General features: G+C 39.7%; 1 protein-coding gene across 4 annotated transcripts in view; it reads left to right on the top strand.

Moving 5' to 3' along the window:
- The window catches only part of pdzrn3 (PDZ domain containing ring finger 3), a 193,278-nt gene that overhangs the window by 154,688 nt on the left and 19,784 nt on the right, over positions 1 to 18,806 (top strand). For all 4 annotated transcript variants that reach the window (XM_033036724.1, XM_033036723.1, XM_033036725.1 and 1 more), the window contains one exon: positions 18,039 to 18,292. In XM_033036724.1, the coding sequence (XP_032892615.1) occupies positions 18,039 to 18,292 (254 nt within the window). The remainder of the gene's footprint in view (positions 1 to 18,038; positions 18,293 to 18,806) is intronic.

Below are 18,806 nucleotides of genomic sequence, written 5' to 3'. Positions count from 1 at the left end.
ATTGAGAGAGATGGATGAAAGGAGCACATGTGGAAATATAACAAAACATTTACTTTTTTTTCTTTGCTTGTCAGCATTAATTAACCTCTTAAATGTACTTAACCTGCAAATGTATAGAATTAAATTAGCAAAGTCCAGGGAGGCTAGTTGGCAGTGACTTTGGAAATTCATTTATTGCTGTCTACACTCATCTTCAACTTTATGTGGTGTGTTGGATTTGGTGAGCACCGTAGCATCATGGCATTGTGCTGATTTTAGTACTGAATCAATCCGTGAACAATGTTACATCATACATTGCAGTTGGGCAGGTTAGTTTTGATAACAGCTACAGGATTTCATCTTTATTCATGCCATAATGCTGTGCATTGCATTCTGAATGCTGTTTGTCTCACTTGCATTACTGTCCCAAATGCCAGTCAATATATTGTGTGTGTTTAAATCAAACACTTAATTGTTGTGTAGTTCCAGCCAATTTTGTGTAAAGAGCTCAGGCAGCATTTGTCTGCAACTAAGTTTTGTCTGAAGAAAACTATTCCAATGCAACGACTACCAAATGGTGTCTTCCAAATTAACAGTTGAGGTAAAATACAACAGAACTCAGTGGTATGGTGGCCCAGCGGTAGAGTTGCTGCCTTACAGTGCCAGAGACCCGGGTTGGATCCTGACTACGGGTGTTGTCTGTATGGAGTTTGTCCGTTCTCCCTGTGATCTGCATGGGTTTTCTCTGGGTGGTCTGGTTTCGTCCCACACTCCAAAGCCACAAAGGTTTGTAGGCTAATTGGCTTGGTATAAATGTAAATTGTCCCTTGTGGGTGTAGGATAGTGTTAGTCTGTGAGGATCATTGGTCGGTGTGGAATCAGTGGGCCAAAGGGCCTGTTTCCACGCTGTATCTTTCAGCTAAACTGAGATAGAAGGTGGTAGTAACATCCACTGCTGAGTTAAGCAATTTACCTTCATTTACCTTGCGTGTAAGGAGACAGTTGCTGGACAGTATGTTTAGTTTAGTGAAGAGATACAGCACGGGAACAGGCCCTTTGACCCACCAACCAGCGATCCCCGTACATTAACACTAGCCTACACACACTAGGGATAATTTACATTTACACTAAGCCAATTAATCTACAAACCTGTGCGTCTTTGGAGTATGGGAGGAAACCGAAGGTCTCAGAGAAAGCCCATGCAGGTCACGGGGAGTACGTACAAATTCCATACAGACAGCACCCGTTGTCGGGATCGAACCCGGGTCTCTGACGCTGCAAGCGCTGTAAGGCAGCAACTCTATCGCTGCGCCACCATGCTGCCCTGGGTATTACTCCTGGGTATTATAGGGAAGCCTGAAAATGTACCAGCAACAATCTCAAATTCGCTGAGAAAAAAAACCTTGGTATCATATATGCTTAGGCAGTGTATATATTTAGGAAAGTCTGCAAATATCATACCCCGTTAAATGTTAAGTGGCGCTCTTTCCAAAAATAACAAGGGGATCACTTGGGGAAATATTGTTTCCACCATTGTAGTGCAAGTGAGATATTTAATTAAACGTGGCGTGTTCAGAAGTGATCTGAATACCAGGCACTGTGTGAATAGTCCCCTGACACTTCCGCGACAATTGTGAAATTTTATGAGTGCATAAATGAACTATTGTTGATTTATTACCAACCTCATTATTATTCTTTTAAGCAATAAAATGCACAGATGCAAAACCCATCAAAACCAAATGTCAGCAGTTTAATAAAACAATGTTTACTCACAGTTATCATTTCTTTGTGCAATCTGTCAGTCAAAATGTTGATAGAATGAGCTGCTTTGACGGTTAGGTCACACATATTGTAATATTTGATAAGTGTTTCAGTTTATCTTTTAATTATCTTCAATAACTATGCTGAACCTTGAAGCAAAATGTAATAATTTATAGTAATTCTAAATAAATTCAGTCGCTTGATCAGGTTTACAGTCAATGTTATTGAAGTCTTATGATACAAGATACTGAGCCGTCAAAATGTGTTTACCTATTTATAAATTTATCAAATAAATCTTTTGATATACAACAAATAATTCTGTTGGAAAGGCAGTTTGCAGAAGCATATTCACCTCGCAGTTGGGAGTCATATCATCTTAGAGCTATACAGCACGGAAACAGGCCCTTCGACCAAATTGTCCATGGTGACCAAGTTGCTTAGCTGAGCTAGTTTCACTTGCCTGAGTCTAGCCTACATCCCTCTAAAACCTTTCAATACGTGACCTGTCTAAACGTTTTTTAAATGTCAAATTGTACCTGACTCGATCACATCCTATTGTAGTTCGTTTCCTGTGAGAAAGGTTTGCCCTCGGGCCCCTTAAACATCTTTCCCCTCTCACTTTAGACTAGTGCCCTCCAGTTTCAGACTCCCCCACATTTGGGAAAAGACTGCGGCTATTCACCTCATCTCTGCCCCTCATGATTTTACATATGTCTAAGGTAATTCCACAGCCTTCTACGCATCTAGGAAAAGACCCAGCCTATTCTGCCTCTTCTTATAACTCAAGCCCCCTCCAAACCCCGAAACATCCACCTAAATCTTTTCTGGACTCTTTGCAATTTTAATGAATTTTTCTGAAGTATGCATTGTAGTGATATTAATTTATGGGAGGTAAATATTTTCATAGCACTGTGAGATTAGCCCTGCAATGCGATGCTGCAAGAGGGAAATTAAAGTAGATTTCCCTGAGGGTACGATCCAGAGGGTCATAAAAGCACAAGATAGGTTCAGTTTTCCCAACCAGAGACACGATAGCGCGGATAATTTAATTACTAATTATTGATCTAATTATGCATTTAGCTGCAAATGGCATCACAGAAAATTATGATATTCTATCAAAAATATTTTAATTTTACATAGACCTCTGTATTTTTGGTTGCAAACACATGCTATAAATGTTATACCTTATTATAAGTTATAAAAAGCCATCTCAAACTGAATCGCATGAAAGATGATGCAAATATAAATGAGTTTGCAGAACATTTGGTCATTAATGATCATTTTAATAAGTGAGATATTATGGAGAAGCTAAAGGATTTGGGTATTTCCATTCATTGTCATTGAATGATCATACATTTGTGCAAAAAAGGACAATATCATGTTGACCTTTATCACAAGTGATTGGAGTACAAAAGAGATTTGATCAGCTCCACAAAGAGTCCTGAATATAGTATTTTGAATAGCAAACCAGGAAATATATATTGCACTTTGTCGAAGTAGAGTATGCAGCAATGAGTTATGAAGGTGGTATTTAAGTTGGAGGTGATCCATACATTGAAATATAAAATTTATCATGACTTTATGCCATTTTCCTCAAAGATGTCTATGTTGCGGCATTTTCAGTATAAATCTGAAATCAATAAAATGTTGTTAAACCATGGATTTTAAGGTATCGGGTCAAAATGCAAAGGAAAAAAAAACCTGAGTAGGCAGGAGGGATACTGAGGGAGTCAAGAGAAGGTCAAGTGTTTTTAATTGTCCCATCCAGCGGGAACAGAACAGTGAAATTCTTACTTGCTGCCATTTTACAGGCGCAGGGACCATTTATTGATTTACTATATATTCTGATTTCCATTCTGGACAATCAGAAGCTGCATTAATATATTTCCTCATCACCTGGACTTATAAGCCCATTGCGATGCAGCCAGGTGTTTTATCATCCAGGCAGGTTCAGCATATCTGCGCTCCTTGCAACCTTATTTATAGGCTTGGCTCTATGCTCATGGATCCAATGCGTTCAATTATAGTCAGATGCAGAGCCTTAAGGCCCTGTCCCACTTTCCCGAATTACTCACGAACTCTCCCGAGGTTTCCCCTAGATTCGAACTTGGGGAATGTCGGGCAATGTCGGTAGCGAGCTCGTAGGAGCTCGTAGGAGTCCGTAGATGTTTCGTAGCGACTCATAATGCCAGCCGTAGGAACTCGAGGCATCAGCTAAGTCGGGACTTTTTTCAACATGTTGAAAAATGTCCACGTGTTAAAAAAAATAGGCTCGAGTACCTACGAACGGCTATTACTGTATTTCTCCGAGTTCGAATCAAGGGGAAAACTCGGGAGAGTTCGTGAGTAACTCGGGAAAGTGGGACAGGGCCTTTACAGATTAGAATGTTATAGCCATGCAGAAATAAAACATGGCTGATTCCAGAAGTGAACAATTCTTCATGGTTATTAACTCTTTAATTGACAATGAAATCTGAATTTTGTGAACCCTATCAATGCTCAATAATGTAACATATTGAAATATTGTTATTCATAAATATTTCAGTAACATTCAGATTTTTTTATGCTAGATTTGTTCTTATTCTTCCATTGGAGATGGGAGGGAACACAAGCATTTTGATCATATTTCAACTACATTGAATGGTAGACCCTGGAACAGGACCTTCAACACAGTAGAAACAAGGAATGGCAGAATCTGGTTCACCAAAGAAAGACACAAAATGCTAAAATAACTCAGCAGGTCAGGCAGCATCTCTGGTGAACATGGATAGGTGTTTTGGGTCGGGACCCTTCTTCACTCTGAAGTAACCCTCTATTCCTTGCATATTCATGTTCCTATCTAAATGCCACTGTTGTGTCTCCTTCCACCACCCGCTCTGGCAGTGCATTATAGCTACCAACAACTTTTTGTGTTGAATAATTGATCAGCGTATCTCCTTTAAACTTTGTCCTTCTCAGCTTAAAGCCTTAAAACTATGTCCTCCTGACATTTTCACCCTGGGAAAAAGATTCTGACTCTCTACCCCTTTTTTTGACTTCCCAAAGTGCAATGCCTCACACTTGCTGGGATAAAATTCCATCTGCCCATATCAGTAACCGATCCATATCCTGCCATTTCCATTGACGCCCATCTTCTCTGTCTCCAACTCCATCAATGTTTGTGGCATCAGCAAACTTATTGACCAACCCATTTACTTATATGGCCAAATTTTAATTTTATATATATATAAAAAAAACAAAAAAAGAAACAGGCCATATATGTAAACGGGTTGGTCAATAAATATATATCATAGACAACAGAGGTTCCAGCACAGATCCCTGCAGAATACCACTGGTCACAGACTTCCTGGCAAAATAACACTCTTCCACCACTACCCTTTGTATTGCATGGGTAAGCCCGTTCTGAATCCAAACTAACGTCGCCATGGATCCCATGTGTCTTTATGATCTGGAATAGCCTACCATGAGGGACCTTTTCAAATGCCTGACTGAAATCCATATCGATAGCATCTACTACCCTACGTTCAACAATCAACGCCTAGATCCTCAAAAGCACTGACAGATACATTTGGTTGCAGAGAGTGAAGAAGATGGACTTTATTGTTGGTTTACAACTGGAATGTTTCTAAAGGGAGGTTAAAATAAAAACACATATCATACTCCATTTGAGCATGCCATTCATCAGCAGTTATAGATGGCAGTTATGTTCATTGTTTCAGACCCTCCAAGATGAAACTAAAATTGAAATATTCACATCAGTGGATGTTTTAAGACCAAAGTAACAAAACATGCCCACAAATAAGTTGACATTTTTATGAGAAATATCATTGAAGCATTATATATATTTTCCCTTACCATTAAAAGCGTGTGTAGCATACAATGGTAGCAGATACAGAAACTTCCTTCCTATTTTTCTCTTTCTGTCCTGCTCTCTCTCGTTCTCCCCCTGTATATTCATTCATCTCTCAAGGCTAAAGGTTCTAACGTTATGAAGCAGACATAGTTTATTGTTCCGTAACGAGTTTACAGACATTACAAATTGCACCAAAGGAATAGAATACACTCCAAACATGTGTCACGCAGTAAGCGGCATTCATGTAGAATAAAGATGTACTTTGTGAGGAGGAATATTGGTGACCAGCTACTAAAATGAGACATTCTTAAAATGTAAGTGATAAAATGGATTAAAGATTGTAGAATTCTTTAAAGGATATGCTTTGTCTTAACAAAGTATATTCCAAAAAGCACAGAGGAACACAGAAACAATGCAGCTATCTTTCTTTATACAAAGCTTCAGTATGACACTCTTAATTAATTATTGCAAACATTCTCATGAATTCTTAGATAACCAGGGCACATTAAATTACCTCTTTTGATAGAACTAATTAATAGATATCGAGATAGTATTGCATTAAGAACGTGGATTGAATTCATACAAAATTCCTCCTTTGTTTCCGCTATCATTTGAATAGCACCTGAAATCTAAATGAAAACAGTTACTGAAGGTGCTTCATTGCAGTAATTGCAAATGTTCCCTTTTTTCTGGATGTGAGCTTTGCTTGTGAGGCCATATTTATTGTCAATACATTTATTATGTATTCTTACCTGCTCGAGACGGCAGGGTAGAGCAGCGGTAGAATTGCTACCTTCCAGCACCGGAGACCCATGTCTGATTCTGACTACGGGTGCTCTCTGTATGAAGTTTGAACCTTCTCATCATGACCTGCGTGTGTTTTCTCCAGGAGCTCCGGTTTCCTCCACATTCTGAAGATGTACAAGTCTGTAAGTTGATTGGCTTGGTAAAATTGTAAATTGTCGCTAGTGTGTGTAGGATAGTGTTAGCGTGCGGGGATCGCTGGTCGGCACAGACTCGGTGGGCCGAAGGGCCTGTTTCTGTGCTGTATGTCTCAACTAAACTAAAGCCACTTTCTTGAATCTCCATTGCACTTCTAGAAAACCTGGTGCTGCAATGCCGTTGGATAGGGAACACTGAGATTTAGATCTACTGACAGTGTTGGAAGGGTTACATATTTCCAAGTCAGAAAATGTCAAGTGTCTATTTGCCACATGCAGCATGGTGTGTGTATTTTATGATATTAGCTGACCTCTTGAGGCAGTACTTCCAAAAGATCCCTTCAATAGCGTGGAAGTCAATATTCATGATGGTCCAGGCAATATCCACCACTTTCTTCAGCCTCCTTCATTCCTGAGCATTCAAATTAACGAACCAGCCCATGATACAACCAGTCAGTATGATATCCACCATACACCTGACAATATTTGATAGAGCATTCGGTGACATGCTGAATCTCCTCAAACTTAAGAGGATGTAGCGGCATTGGTGAGCTTTCATTATGATTGCATCAATGTGCTAGGCCCAGGAGAGAGCGGTGGAATTGTGTATTCCCAGGAACTTGAAGCTGTTGACTTCCTCTATCGCCATTCCATCAATTGAAGACACATGCACAGAAGACTGGGCTTTCCTTACTTGAAGTCAACAATCTGTTCCTTGCTAACGTTTGAGTCTGAGATCAAAATTATTTTTCCAGATTATTGATCACTGTCCTCGACACTGACTCGTCTTTGGCCATTATTCGTCCAATGGCGGTGATATTGTCCGTGAATTGCAAGATGGCATTGCGGCTGTTTCTACTTCCACAGTCATGGGTATAGTGAGAGTAGAGCAGGGGACTGAACAGGCAACATTGAGGTTGCCCTTGTGGTTGTGTTTGCTACTCTTGCTCTTCTTAATGTTAGCAATGCCAAATTTGGGAGTTGCCGTCAGAGTAATCTAAATGAAGAATGGAAGAGGGAAGAAGATTAGACTTTATTGCCTTCCATCACACTGAAGAATGTGGGGAATCCGCTGTGGTGGATGTTTATGTTAACTTTTATGTAGTTGTGTGTCTTGTTACTTTTTTTTTTAAAGTATGGCTGCATGATAATTCGAAAATCACTATACCTTAATTGGTACACTTTGAAACCTTATTTCTTTGATGGTGTACACTGCAGACAGGGTGCACTTGTGGATGTTTATATGCTGATCTTGTCTTTATAAAGATGACTGCATTGTCATGGATGATGCCAAGCCTCTTGAGACGTGTTGGAACTGCTCTCATCTCGGCCAGTGGGATGAACACCATCACTTTCTTGTCTTTGATTGATTGAAAGATACAGCACAGAACCAGACCTTTCGGCCCACTCATTCCACGCCGACTATCAATCACCTGTTCACACTAGCTCTATATTATCCCACTTTCACATCCATTCCCTACGCTTTATGAGCAATTTACAGAGGCCATTTAACATCAAACCAGAATGTCTTTCGAATGTGGGAAGAAACCGAAACACCCGGAGGAAAGGCATGTGGTCACAGCGAGAACGTGCAAACTCCGCACAGACAGCACCTGATGTCAGGATCAAACTCTGGTTTCTGCCGCTGTGAGGCAGCAGTTCTACCAGCTGTGCCATAGTGCGGCCTAATGCCTTGAAGATGGTGGAAAAGGATGTGAAGTGTCTGGTGGTGAGTTTCCTGTCACAGGATACTCAGTATTTGATCAGCTTTTACAGCCACTGTATTCATTTGACTGGTCCAGTTAAGTTTCTATTCATTGATGAACCCCAGGATGTTGATTGTGAAGGTACTTGGTGATAACAATACCATTGTAGGTGGATGGTTTCTCTCGTGTTGGACATGGTCTATTGCCTGACACCTTATGCCACCGATGTTACTTGCTACCTATCAGCCCCTGCTTGAATGCTGTTGAACTCTTGCTATGTGCAAGCTTGTGCTACTTTATCAGGCTAAGTTTTGTGCCCGGAAATGAACATTTGTGAAACTGTCGGAAAATTAATTATATGAATCTTAATGCTAAAGAGCAAATCCATGTTCAAAATGCAGGGTTTGAAGGGCGAGGACAGGAGAGGTTTACATCTCCGGCCGTCCAAATAATCATTAATCATTATTGTGGTCAAAGAAAAGAGAGAAACTGTGTTTGTGTTTGCTAATTGTTTGCAACAAGTCTCTGTTCGCACATCCTGGCACAGCTTAATGGATGTCTCACCTTGACGTCTCCGGTCTTCCCCACCTGATTCCTTTATTCGTCAAAAGATGGAATAAATAAGAAAAAGATAGTTGGGGACTCTTGTTAAACAGTGATGAGATGATACAAGAGACGCAACAGGAAGAAGCGGCAAGATGATCACCGTCACCTGGGCTATTAACTCTCACTCTTCTTACAGGGTGAAGTACGCGCTAAAGGGCCTGTCCCACTTGGCGATTTTTTCCGTGACTGCCGGCGTCATATCAGTGTCGCCAAAAGATTTTGAACATTTCAAAGTCCAGCGGCGACAAGAAAATGTTGCGACACTTGAAAAAACACCGCGCGTCATACGTCACCGCGCCGAGTCACACCGCATCACGGCGCAAATTTTTTGGTGACCTGATATGTCAGTCAATGATGCCGGCAGTCACCGAAATAATCGCCAAGTGGGACAGGCCCTTAATGGTCACAATACTTGACGGAAAGGAGATTGGTCAGTATATCATGTTGCTTATGGCAGCTGAGGTGTTCGTCTTAACAGTGACTCAACTCTCAAATTCCCTGTAGGAAGCCTGTATTATTTCTAGCAGGTTTGTTATCACATCCGCCCACCAATTTGTCTGCTTTCTCTTTGAATCGGACATGTAGGTCATTTAAGGAATCTTATTCACTGAATGTGTACCATGTGCCTTCTTTGGCCTTATATACCTTGTCGGATGTATTTGTGTAAAGGGACTGCAGTTATCAGCGTGTTCAAGGGTTTTAGATAATTGCCATTCCTTCACAAAGGCTACACTCCCTTTTAATGGCATGAGCAACATCAGATACCTGTAAGTCTTGTGTAAATACCATTCAGAACAAGCAATAGTTTAGAAGTGGAGTGGCAAATCTGGAATTAGCAAATATTCACCACAATACCACTTGATAAGTTGACTAGGCATTGCAATAAGTAAATGTTTATTTATTTTGAAAAGAGAAGCAATTCTTTATTTGCTCTTTCTGTATTTCTGCAAGCCTCACTCTATCTTGCCCATGAATGACGTTATGCTTTGGATTACTGCATTTGTGTTTAAAAAGACAGGCTTGTAAAATAATAAAGCTAAATGATGATGCATCTACTGGTGATGATAGAAACATTTCTTTCCACAAGACGCAGCTGATATGCCTTGAAGTAAAAGCTCCCCTGATGAATTTAGGTGGGTACAATTAGAACATTAATTGCAGATGGAACAAACACTGAAGCTCTAACTCCCCAAATACTAACTCATTGAGTTGAACAATTATACCATGTGTACTAGATCTTTGCTATGTTGAAGATATCGAGCATTTAAATGAGGACAAAAAGTTTTAACAAGTTGGCATTTGTATATAATTACATGTAGGGTTCTGGTAAGTGAAAATGATCAATTGTGTCCTAACTGAATGACTTTGAAGTTGAAGTGTTTTTTATGCAGTGCAATTGGAAAATCATTGTTTTTCCCAGCATGACACACAATATCAACTATTTTATTAGTCATTTTGCATCACGCTTGGGATTTGCGCTGGCAGTACTTATTACTGATAAATCGTTGATAGGGGTATGTAGACTTGGATCCAGAAATAAAGTAATATTTAATAAAATCCAGAGCAGAAATCAAAATGGAGTGGGAAGCAAAAAAATGACATTGCAAGAGAAATGGTGTAAAAGAATTTCTTGAAGATCAAAAGGTGGTCCACAGCTCAACAATTGATGAAAATGAGCTGCAAAGGCTTTTCCAAGTGAATATGCCCCTGCCTTCAGAGAGAGTTTCTCTTCGTTGTTGATAAAAGAGTGCCGAGTCTGAACTACAGCTCACTTGCGATCTTGGTGTCACATGGTCTGTCCCTACTTTTCCTAAGGTGCAGTGCTTTTATTTTTCAGTGAATTACAAAGGGTCAAACAATAAAAGAAGTGTAACTCTTGCTTATGGGCTAAAGAACCATTGCAATCATAATACACTCTCAAAGGCTCTCTGTCCATATTTCCAAAGATAGCTTTCTTCGCCCCAAGGAATATGGCACCATAACATGATTTTTTTTTATTGCAACAGAGCAACAAAATAAAATAATAATAAGTTTAAAGTACAGAAAAAAATGCACTGATACGTAGCTACATTAGCCCCTATATAGATCATTACAAATCTGATGTATGGCATCAGAAATAATGAACATTGAAACCATTAACATATCTCAAAATTTCCTTGAGCTGTGCAAAAATTTTAGTTAGAGCCTAAAAGAAAATCATTGTAGACCCACTTAAAAGCATGTGTATCTATTAAATGTCTATCTGCAGGAATTATATGTTGTCTGGGTGTTGCAAAAGGAATTTCTGTCACTATCCCGGCATAAACAGCTAACTTGGTGTTTGGTTTAGTTTACAGATGCAGCATGGAAGCAGGCCGTTCGGCCCACCGAGTCATGCCAACCCATTCAGTCTAGTTCTATTGTTTCCTACTTTCTCATCCACTCCCTACAAACTCTGGGCCATTTACAGAGACCAATTAACCTACAGACCCACACGTCTTTGGCATGTGGGTGGCACTCGGAAGAAACTCCCATGGTCACAGGGAGAACATACAAACTGCACAGACAGCACCCGAGGTCTCTGGCGCTGTGAGGCAGCAGCTCTATGAGCAGCACCACTGTGACGCCCACATATAAAATCATGAGGGGAATGATATGGTGAATGCAGAGTGTCTTTTCCATAGCGTAGCAGAGTCATAAACAGGAGAGCATAGGTTCAAGGTGAGAAAGAAAGATCAAATAGGATCCGGAGGAGTAATATTTCCACACAGGGGGTGGAATGAGCTGGCAGAGGAAGTAATTGAAACAGGGAGGGGTGGCGCAGTGGTAGAGTTGCTGCCTTACAGCGCTTGCAGCGCAGGAGACCCGGGTTCGATCCCGACTATGGGTGCTGTCTGTACGGAGTTTGTATGTTCTCCCCGTGACCACATGGGTTTTCTCCGAGATCTTCGGTTTCCTCTCACATTCCAAAGACGTACAGGTTTGTAGGTTAATTGGCTTGGTGTGTATGTAAATTGTCCCTAGTTTGTGTAGGCCAGTGTTAATGTGCGGGGATCACTGGTCAGTGCAGACTCGGTCGGCCGAAGGACCTGTTTCCACACTGTATCTCTAAACTAAACTAAAACTAAACTGAACAACATTTAAAAGTTATTTGGACAGGAACACAAATAGGAAAGATTAGAGAGATAAGGACAAACGGGTAAATGGATAATTTGGATGGACATCTTGGTCGGCATGGGTTGGGCTAAAGGGCCTTTTTGCATGCAGTTTAACTCTATATGCATCTGCAATGTATTTGGGATTCCGCTTGGTGCTTTGGTTTGTTCTCATGTCCTAACCTTGTGCTAGTAGATTGATTAGCTGCTGTAAATTGTCCTTTAGTGTTGGTAAGTGGTAAAATAAACACGGGGAATATAGGGAATAACCTGTGAAGCTACAGGCAAACAAGGAAAGGGAATTGGGACTTGGGATCACTGTGCTGGCAGCTAGCATGAACCATTGGGCTGGTTAGAACCCTTTGTTATAATGTAATAATTAGCAATGCTTTGCCATTTGGGAGAATAAAAATTGTTCAGATAAATACACCTGGCACAGCGGTGGAATTGCTGCTTTACAGTGCTAGAGATCCGGGTTCGATCCTGACTACAGGTGCTCTCTGTGCAGAGTTTCTACGTTTTCCCTGTGACCGTGTGGGCTTTCTCCGGTTGTTCCAGTTTCTTCCCACATTCCAAAAAAATGCAGATTTGTAGGTTAATTGGCTTCTGTAAATTGTCCCTGCTGTGTGTAGGATCAATCTAGAGTACTGGTGATTGTTGGTCGTCACGGACTCGGAGGACCGAAGGGCCTGTTTCCACACCGTATTTCTAAATTAAACTAAGCTTTGCTCTGTTCAACATTAAAAATGTAATTTTTAAGTTGTTATTATTTGTGTTTGTGTAAAGATCTCTTTTTTTTCTAATGTTAGCCATGCAGTTGAATTATTTTTATCGATATCTTTTGAGTAATTTCTGGCAATATAATTTTGTTATATATAAACACTTTATACAGCTGATCAAAACAGAAACTTATTATCGAAGATAGACACAAAATGCTGGGACACTCAGTGGGACAGGCAGCATCTCTGGAGAGAAGTAATGGGTGATGTTTCAGGTAGAGACCCTTCTTCAGACTGAAAGTCATGGAAAGGGAAATGAGAGATATAGAAGGTGAAGGGTGATATAGAACAAAGGAATGAAAGGTATGCAAAAAAGTAACAATGACAAGGGAACGGCCCATTGTTAGCTGTTGCATAAGTGAAAACGAGTTATACAGACAATGAAACCCACCAGGACACCAGAAATTAAATTATCATTTGATCCAATTTATTGAATGCTTTTGATGAATTAAAAAGATTGCAACATATTGTGTAGATCTCATTGCATCATGTAGGTGTTGGCTTCATAAGGGATGTTTGAAGTGACGTTTCCATTTCATAGCCTCACAACTCCCCAGCGCTTGTCAGCCCCATTGCTGAAGATATTCCTGAACAAAGGTGGAAGCAATGAGACATTGATCAATTATGGGAATCTATGTAATATACATTTTAAAAATCAATGGAAAATATATACAGTTGAAACTAAATTTAACTTGTGTAAATCAATTAACATTTATATTATAAATCAAGGTCTAAAGAAAAAACGAAGTACTTGCATTCACTCGATTTTTTAGTTAAAGGCCATTCCCCCATTTAAAGTCTGACGAAGGGTCTCGACCCAAAACGTCACCAATTCCTTCTCTCCAGAGATGCTGCCTGTCCCGCTGAGTTACTCCAGCATTTTGTGTCCACCCCATTTAAATATGCAGGGCCATACGAGATGTGCCGGACCTGGTACTATAGGGTTATAGAGCTATACAGTATTGGAAACAGGCCCAACTTGTCCAAGCTTGCATTTTGTTTTAATACTTGTCCATTCTGATGGAGAGTGCAGCAGGCACCAGGTGACCAAGCGTTATTTAATTTTTCAAAGGAAGCATTGTTGCCTTATCACTCTTTAATTGCTGTGTGTAGTGCACAGGTGCACGTTATATACTGGCCATTTTTGAATAAAGTTTAATTTAAAGAAACAGTCCCTTCGGCCCACCTAGTCCAAGCTGACCAGCAATCCATGAACACTAACACTATGCGACACACACTAGGGACAATTTACAATTTTAACAAAGCCAATTAGCCTAAAAATCTGTACGACTTTGGAGTGTGGGAGGAAACCGGAACTTTCGGAGAAAACCACGCAAGTCCCGTGGAGAACATACAAACTCCATAGGGTGGGAATCTACGTAATACATTTTAGAAATGAATATCGATGGAGAATATATGCAGTTAAAACTAAATTCAACTTGTGTAAATCAATTAATATTGCACCCGTTGTCAGGATTGAACCCGAGTCTCTGGCACTATAAGGCGGTAGCTCTACTGCTGCGCCACCGTGCCGCCCACATCTCCTTGTACAGCTGGAGAAGAGAGGGGAATGTGTGTATGTGGAGGGAATAAAAAGCTAACACACTCAAATTGCAATTTATTACATTTTTCTGTCCTCATCTCAAATTAATTTCTGGCATCATACATAATATCATTAACATATTTAATTACTTAAGCTTTAGGCAAGATAACATATTCAAATTTGTTCATTTACTGTCCTGGAAGTTTTAATCACACATTTCCAGAAAAGATGATCATTATATTAACACCTGTAGAAATGATCAGATTACAAATTTAAAATATATATTTATGCTACTCTTAGATGATGGGTACTATAGATTAAAATACAACTGAGTAACTGAAAATTTTAATTAAAAATAAAATGAATGTGATTCATCCCCCTGAATACAGAGTGTTTAATTAGAAAATGTCGTCATCTAGAATGTGAACATTGTCATTCAGAATTTGTTTTCTGAATGCTCTAATTCTTTAAGTTTTTATTCCGGCTTTCATTTTAATAATGTGATGTCCACGCCATCACCTTTTGTTACAAAGCATCAATTTCTCATCACTTGATTTTATCTACATTTGCTGGCTTGACAATATAATTTTTATTAGAAGTGATTGCTGATGAGAGAGTGCACTTTGATAATACTTCAGTATCGAACAGTTGCCTTTTTGTTAAAGTACTCAAATATGTGAAATGGCTGAGTATTTTTTTTGTTCTTATTCATTTATTGAACACGGTAATGCAAACAGTTGCACCTGTGAACAGGATAATTGGCCTCTTCAATAATTACTGCATTCTGAAGCACTGTCAAAATTAGAGAGGTCATCCGTCTGCTGTGATTGCAATAAGAAGGTGTTTTCAACACTGGTAAAGAGTATGTAATTTGATTGTACCGTTCATCAAGCAGCTGTCAAGTTTGGGTTAAGCATTCTTAACATCAGAAAAGAACACTGTTTCGCGTTGCATGGAAGCAATCCTGTCAACATTACGAACATGATCCACAACATACCTCCTGCGCATTTTTTTTTTTTTCAAATCATCCTGTATTAGGTTTGAGTTTGGATTTCATAAGAACATGATTTTTTTTACATAACTAGGACTGCTTTTATTGCAAATGCAATACATTTATTTGAGGTGCATTGTGAAGATTTCTCAGGACTGCTATTAAATGCTGTACCTTAAAATTGGAGGGCTAACTTTAATGAAGAAATTGTACCCGATTATTCAATATGAAATTGTCACTGAGAAGATGTTCACAAAATTTGGGCAGCACGGTGGCGTAGCGGTAGAGTTGCTGCCTTACAGCTCCAGAGACCCGGGTTTGATCCCTGTCTGTTCGGAGTTTGTACATTCTCCCCGCGACTGCGTGGGTTCTCTCCGAGATCTTCGGTATCCTCCCTCCCTCCAGATGTACACGTTTGTAGATTAATTGGCTTGGTCTAAATGTAAATAGTCCCTAGCGTGTTAGGATAGTGATAATGTGCGGGGACTCGATGGGACGAAGGGCCTATTTCCACATTGTATCTCTAAACTAAACTAAACAAAAACATATTTTTTCTGTATTTGGAGTGTGATCTGCATGATGTGCATGTTCTTACCCAGGAAGAAACAAAAACAATTAGCAATATTATTTAGTTTATTAAGTCCATGGTTTTGCCTGATTTGTTCTGTCCTATTCATCAATTACTCTTGAATTTACTGATTTAATTTGGCAAAGCCACAAGTTTGCAAGTTTGACCAGCTTTTTGATCGTTGATCCCGCTGAACTCCATATCCTATGGGAGAGGGGGCTTATTTTGTGCTGACTTCAGCCTTATGACCACATGCCACCTGTCCCACCCGTCTGCATGTGGCTCATATCCCTCTAAACCTTTCCTATTCATATGTACCTGTCCAAATGTACTTTAAATGTTATTGTAGTGCCTGCCTTGGCTACCTGTTACAGTAGTTTGGTCCATGCACCCACCTATCTGGAAAATGTTGCCCTTCAGGTTCAGAGTAAATGTTTCCCCTTGCACCTTAATCCTTTGTCCTCTGAAACATATTATCCATGAAGAATAGTTACAAACTTAATGACTAACTATGGATGAGATAAAAAGGCAGCTCTAGTTGTTCTGTACACATGCACACAAAGAGGGCCTTGTGCCAAAAACTACTGTAGATTTGGTTTATAAGAGTGAATTCATTGTTTATTTCCAATATATGCCCAGTTGCACAGGAGCCAGAAGACTGATATGTCATTGGATGGGGCATGAAATCCACTGTTCGATCAAGGGCTTGTTAGAATTCCCCAGCATTTTCCCTGGTGAATCTGCTCTCAATTCCTGCTCCAAATTGGGCCTAGGGCGGGATCATCTTCCATTCTTTTAAATGGAGAGGATGGTGGATTTAGGCTTACAAGGTTGGAAAGTAAAAATCTTGAAGAAACTCAACGGGTTTTCACCCGCTGAGTTTCTCCAGCATTTTTGTCTTCCTTCGATTTTCCAACATCTGCAGCTCCTTCTTAAACAAAAGAAATAACCTTGTTGCATTATGTTTGCATTAATGGTTTTCCTTATTTAAAAGCGTTTTTGTGGGGTGTTTTGAATGATTTCATTTTTAATGCCAAAATAGGTGTAAATGTTTACATCAATAGTCTTTAAAGACAAAACTTTGATAACTTCCAGTAGACAGTAATGCTGCGGTTTAGGTCATTTTAGGATTGTCTCAATTTGTAAAATCTTTCAGAGAGGTTTAATAGATGGGACTTGTTTTATTCTCCACTGGTGCAATCCAATGACCTCGGATACGGCTGTGCCACGAGTTTGAGTGTCAGCAGGTAACTCCCCAGTGACCCTTTTCATTGAGATAACGATGCAAGTGTGGAGAAGATAATTGTGCCTTTTCGAAGAGTCTCAATGCAGGTCACCATCAGTGAGCTCCACTCAGCAACACTTTGACCAATAGATAAACTAAAGAATGTTGGAAGGAAATGCAGATGTTGGTTTACACTGAAGAACGACACAAAAGCTGGAATAACTCAGCGGGTCAGGCAGCATCTCTGGAGAAAAGAAATAGGTGACGTTTCGGGTCGAATGTCAGGGGAGAGGGAAACGAGAGATACAGAAGGTACATAGAAAAAACAAATGAAAGATATATAAAAAGCAACAATGATCTCAACCCGAAAGGTCACCTGTTCCTTTTTCCAGCGATGCTGCCTGGCCTGTTGAGGTGCTCCAGATAAACCAAAGAAATTCGATAATGCGGCTATTTGGTTGCACTATTTAATTCTTTCAATATCTTTTTAATCTGAAGCAAATGTTTAGCTCCATTCATACCATAGTTAATTTGTTGGCCCACTGGTATTATTATCTTTTAGATCTGCTCACTGTATTTTGGCATTAAATTATTAATTAGTCTTGTTGCTATTTCTTGGCGTGGCTAGAGGGTACTTGTGCATAGCGTATGAAATCAGAAGCATTGATGCAAAATTGTTTTTTGGTAGTAACATGTCAGATTATTCCTATGTGCCCATGGCACAGATGTTATACCATTTATAATTTATGTCTCTAACCAAGCATATGAAAATAGTACACATAGTGAGTGCCCTTATTTGTATAGTACAGACTATCAGTATAGTACAGGGACTCTAGTATGGTACAGAGACTATCAGTATAGTACAGGGACTCTAATATGGTACAGAGACTGTAAGTGTTATCATAGAAAGGGTTTTATTGCATTCTCATGATTTTCCAATTTTATTTGACAGGTTAATGGCAAGGACTTATCCCGAGTCACTCACGAGCAAGCAGTAGAAGCCTTTCGAACGGCCAAAGAACCCATTGTAGTGCAGGTGCTACGCAGAACTCCGCGCACTAAAGTTCTTAATGCATCGCATGAGTGTCAACTTGTGGATATGGGCACGCAGACAGATATCACCTTCGAACACATCATGGCACTGGCTAAAATAAGACCACCTTCTCCACCTGTTGTGGTGATGGAGCAATATCTTTTACCTGAAGAGTAAGTATATTCTTCCATTTACTATAAATAAAGACCAGCGCTTTATTTTTGTTTCTAAACTTAAAAGAAGTCCAGAAACAAAGAAAACCCTTGTTTATTTGGCGTATACTTCCAGAGACAGCAGTATTTTAATTGTTACCTCGAAGTCATTTAAATCAGTTGTCAGCTGCCATAATAGTCCCATAATAGTTGGAAAACTCTAAATTAATTTTGGGAGCCCTGCAGATATTTGGTAACATTAAATTTTATTGCACTTGGACAATTTATGTTATCAACCTTCGGGGTTTCTTCTTTTCCAGCCACTGCTTGAAAGTCCAATGTGACTTTTTTCTGAAAAAGGAATCTCTGATTTGAAGGCTTCACTAATCAACTTGGTTTTTTTAAACACAAGTTGAAGATTATTTAGCACCTCTTCTTTCCGTTGATAGCCAGCAGCTAATGTGATTATCATTGGTGGTGTGGTGCAGAAGTCAAGGAATTTTGGTCAGGAATTATTCACATTGCTTTGCATTGG

The sequence above is a fragment of the Amblyraja radiata genome, chromosome 18, assembly GCF_010909765.2.
Source record: "Amblyraja radiata isolate CabotCenter1 chromosome 18, sAmbRad1.1.pri, whole genome shotgun sequence".
Taxonomy (NCBI): Eukaryota; Metazoa; Chordata; class Chondrichthyes; order Rajiformes; family Rajidae; genus Amblyraja; species Amblyraja radiata.
The sequence above is the reverse complement of the archived record's forward strand: the minus strand, read 5'-3'. Positions and strand labels throughout refer to the sequence as shown.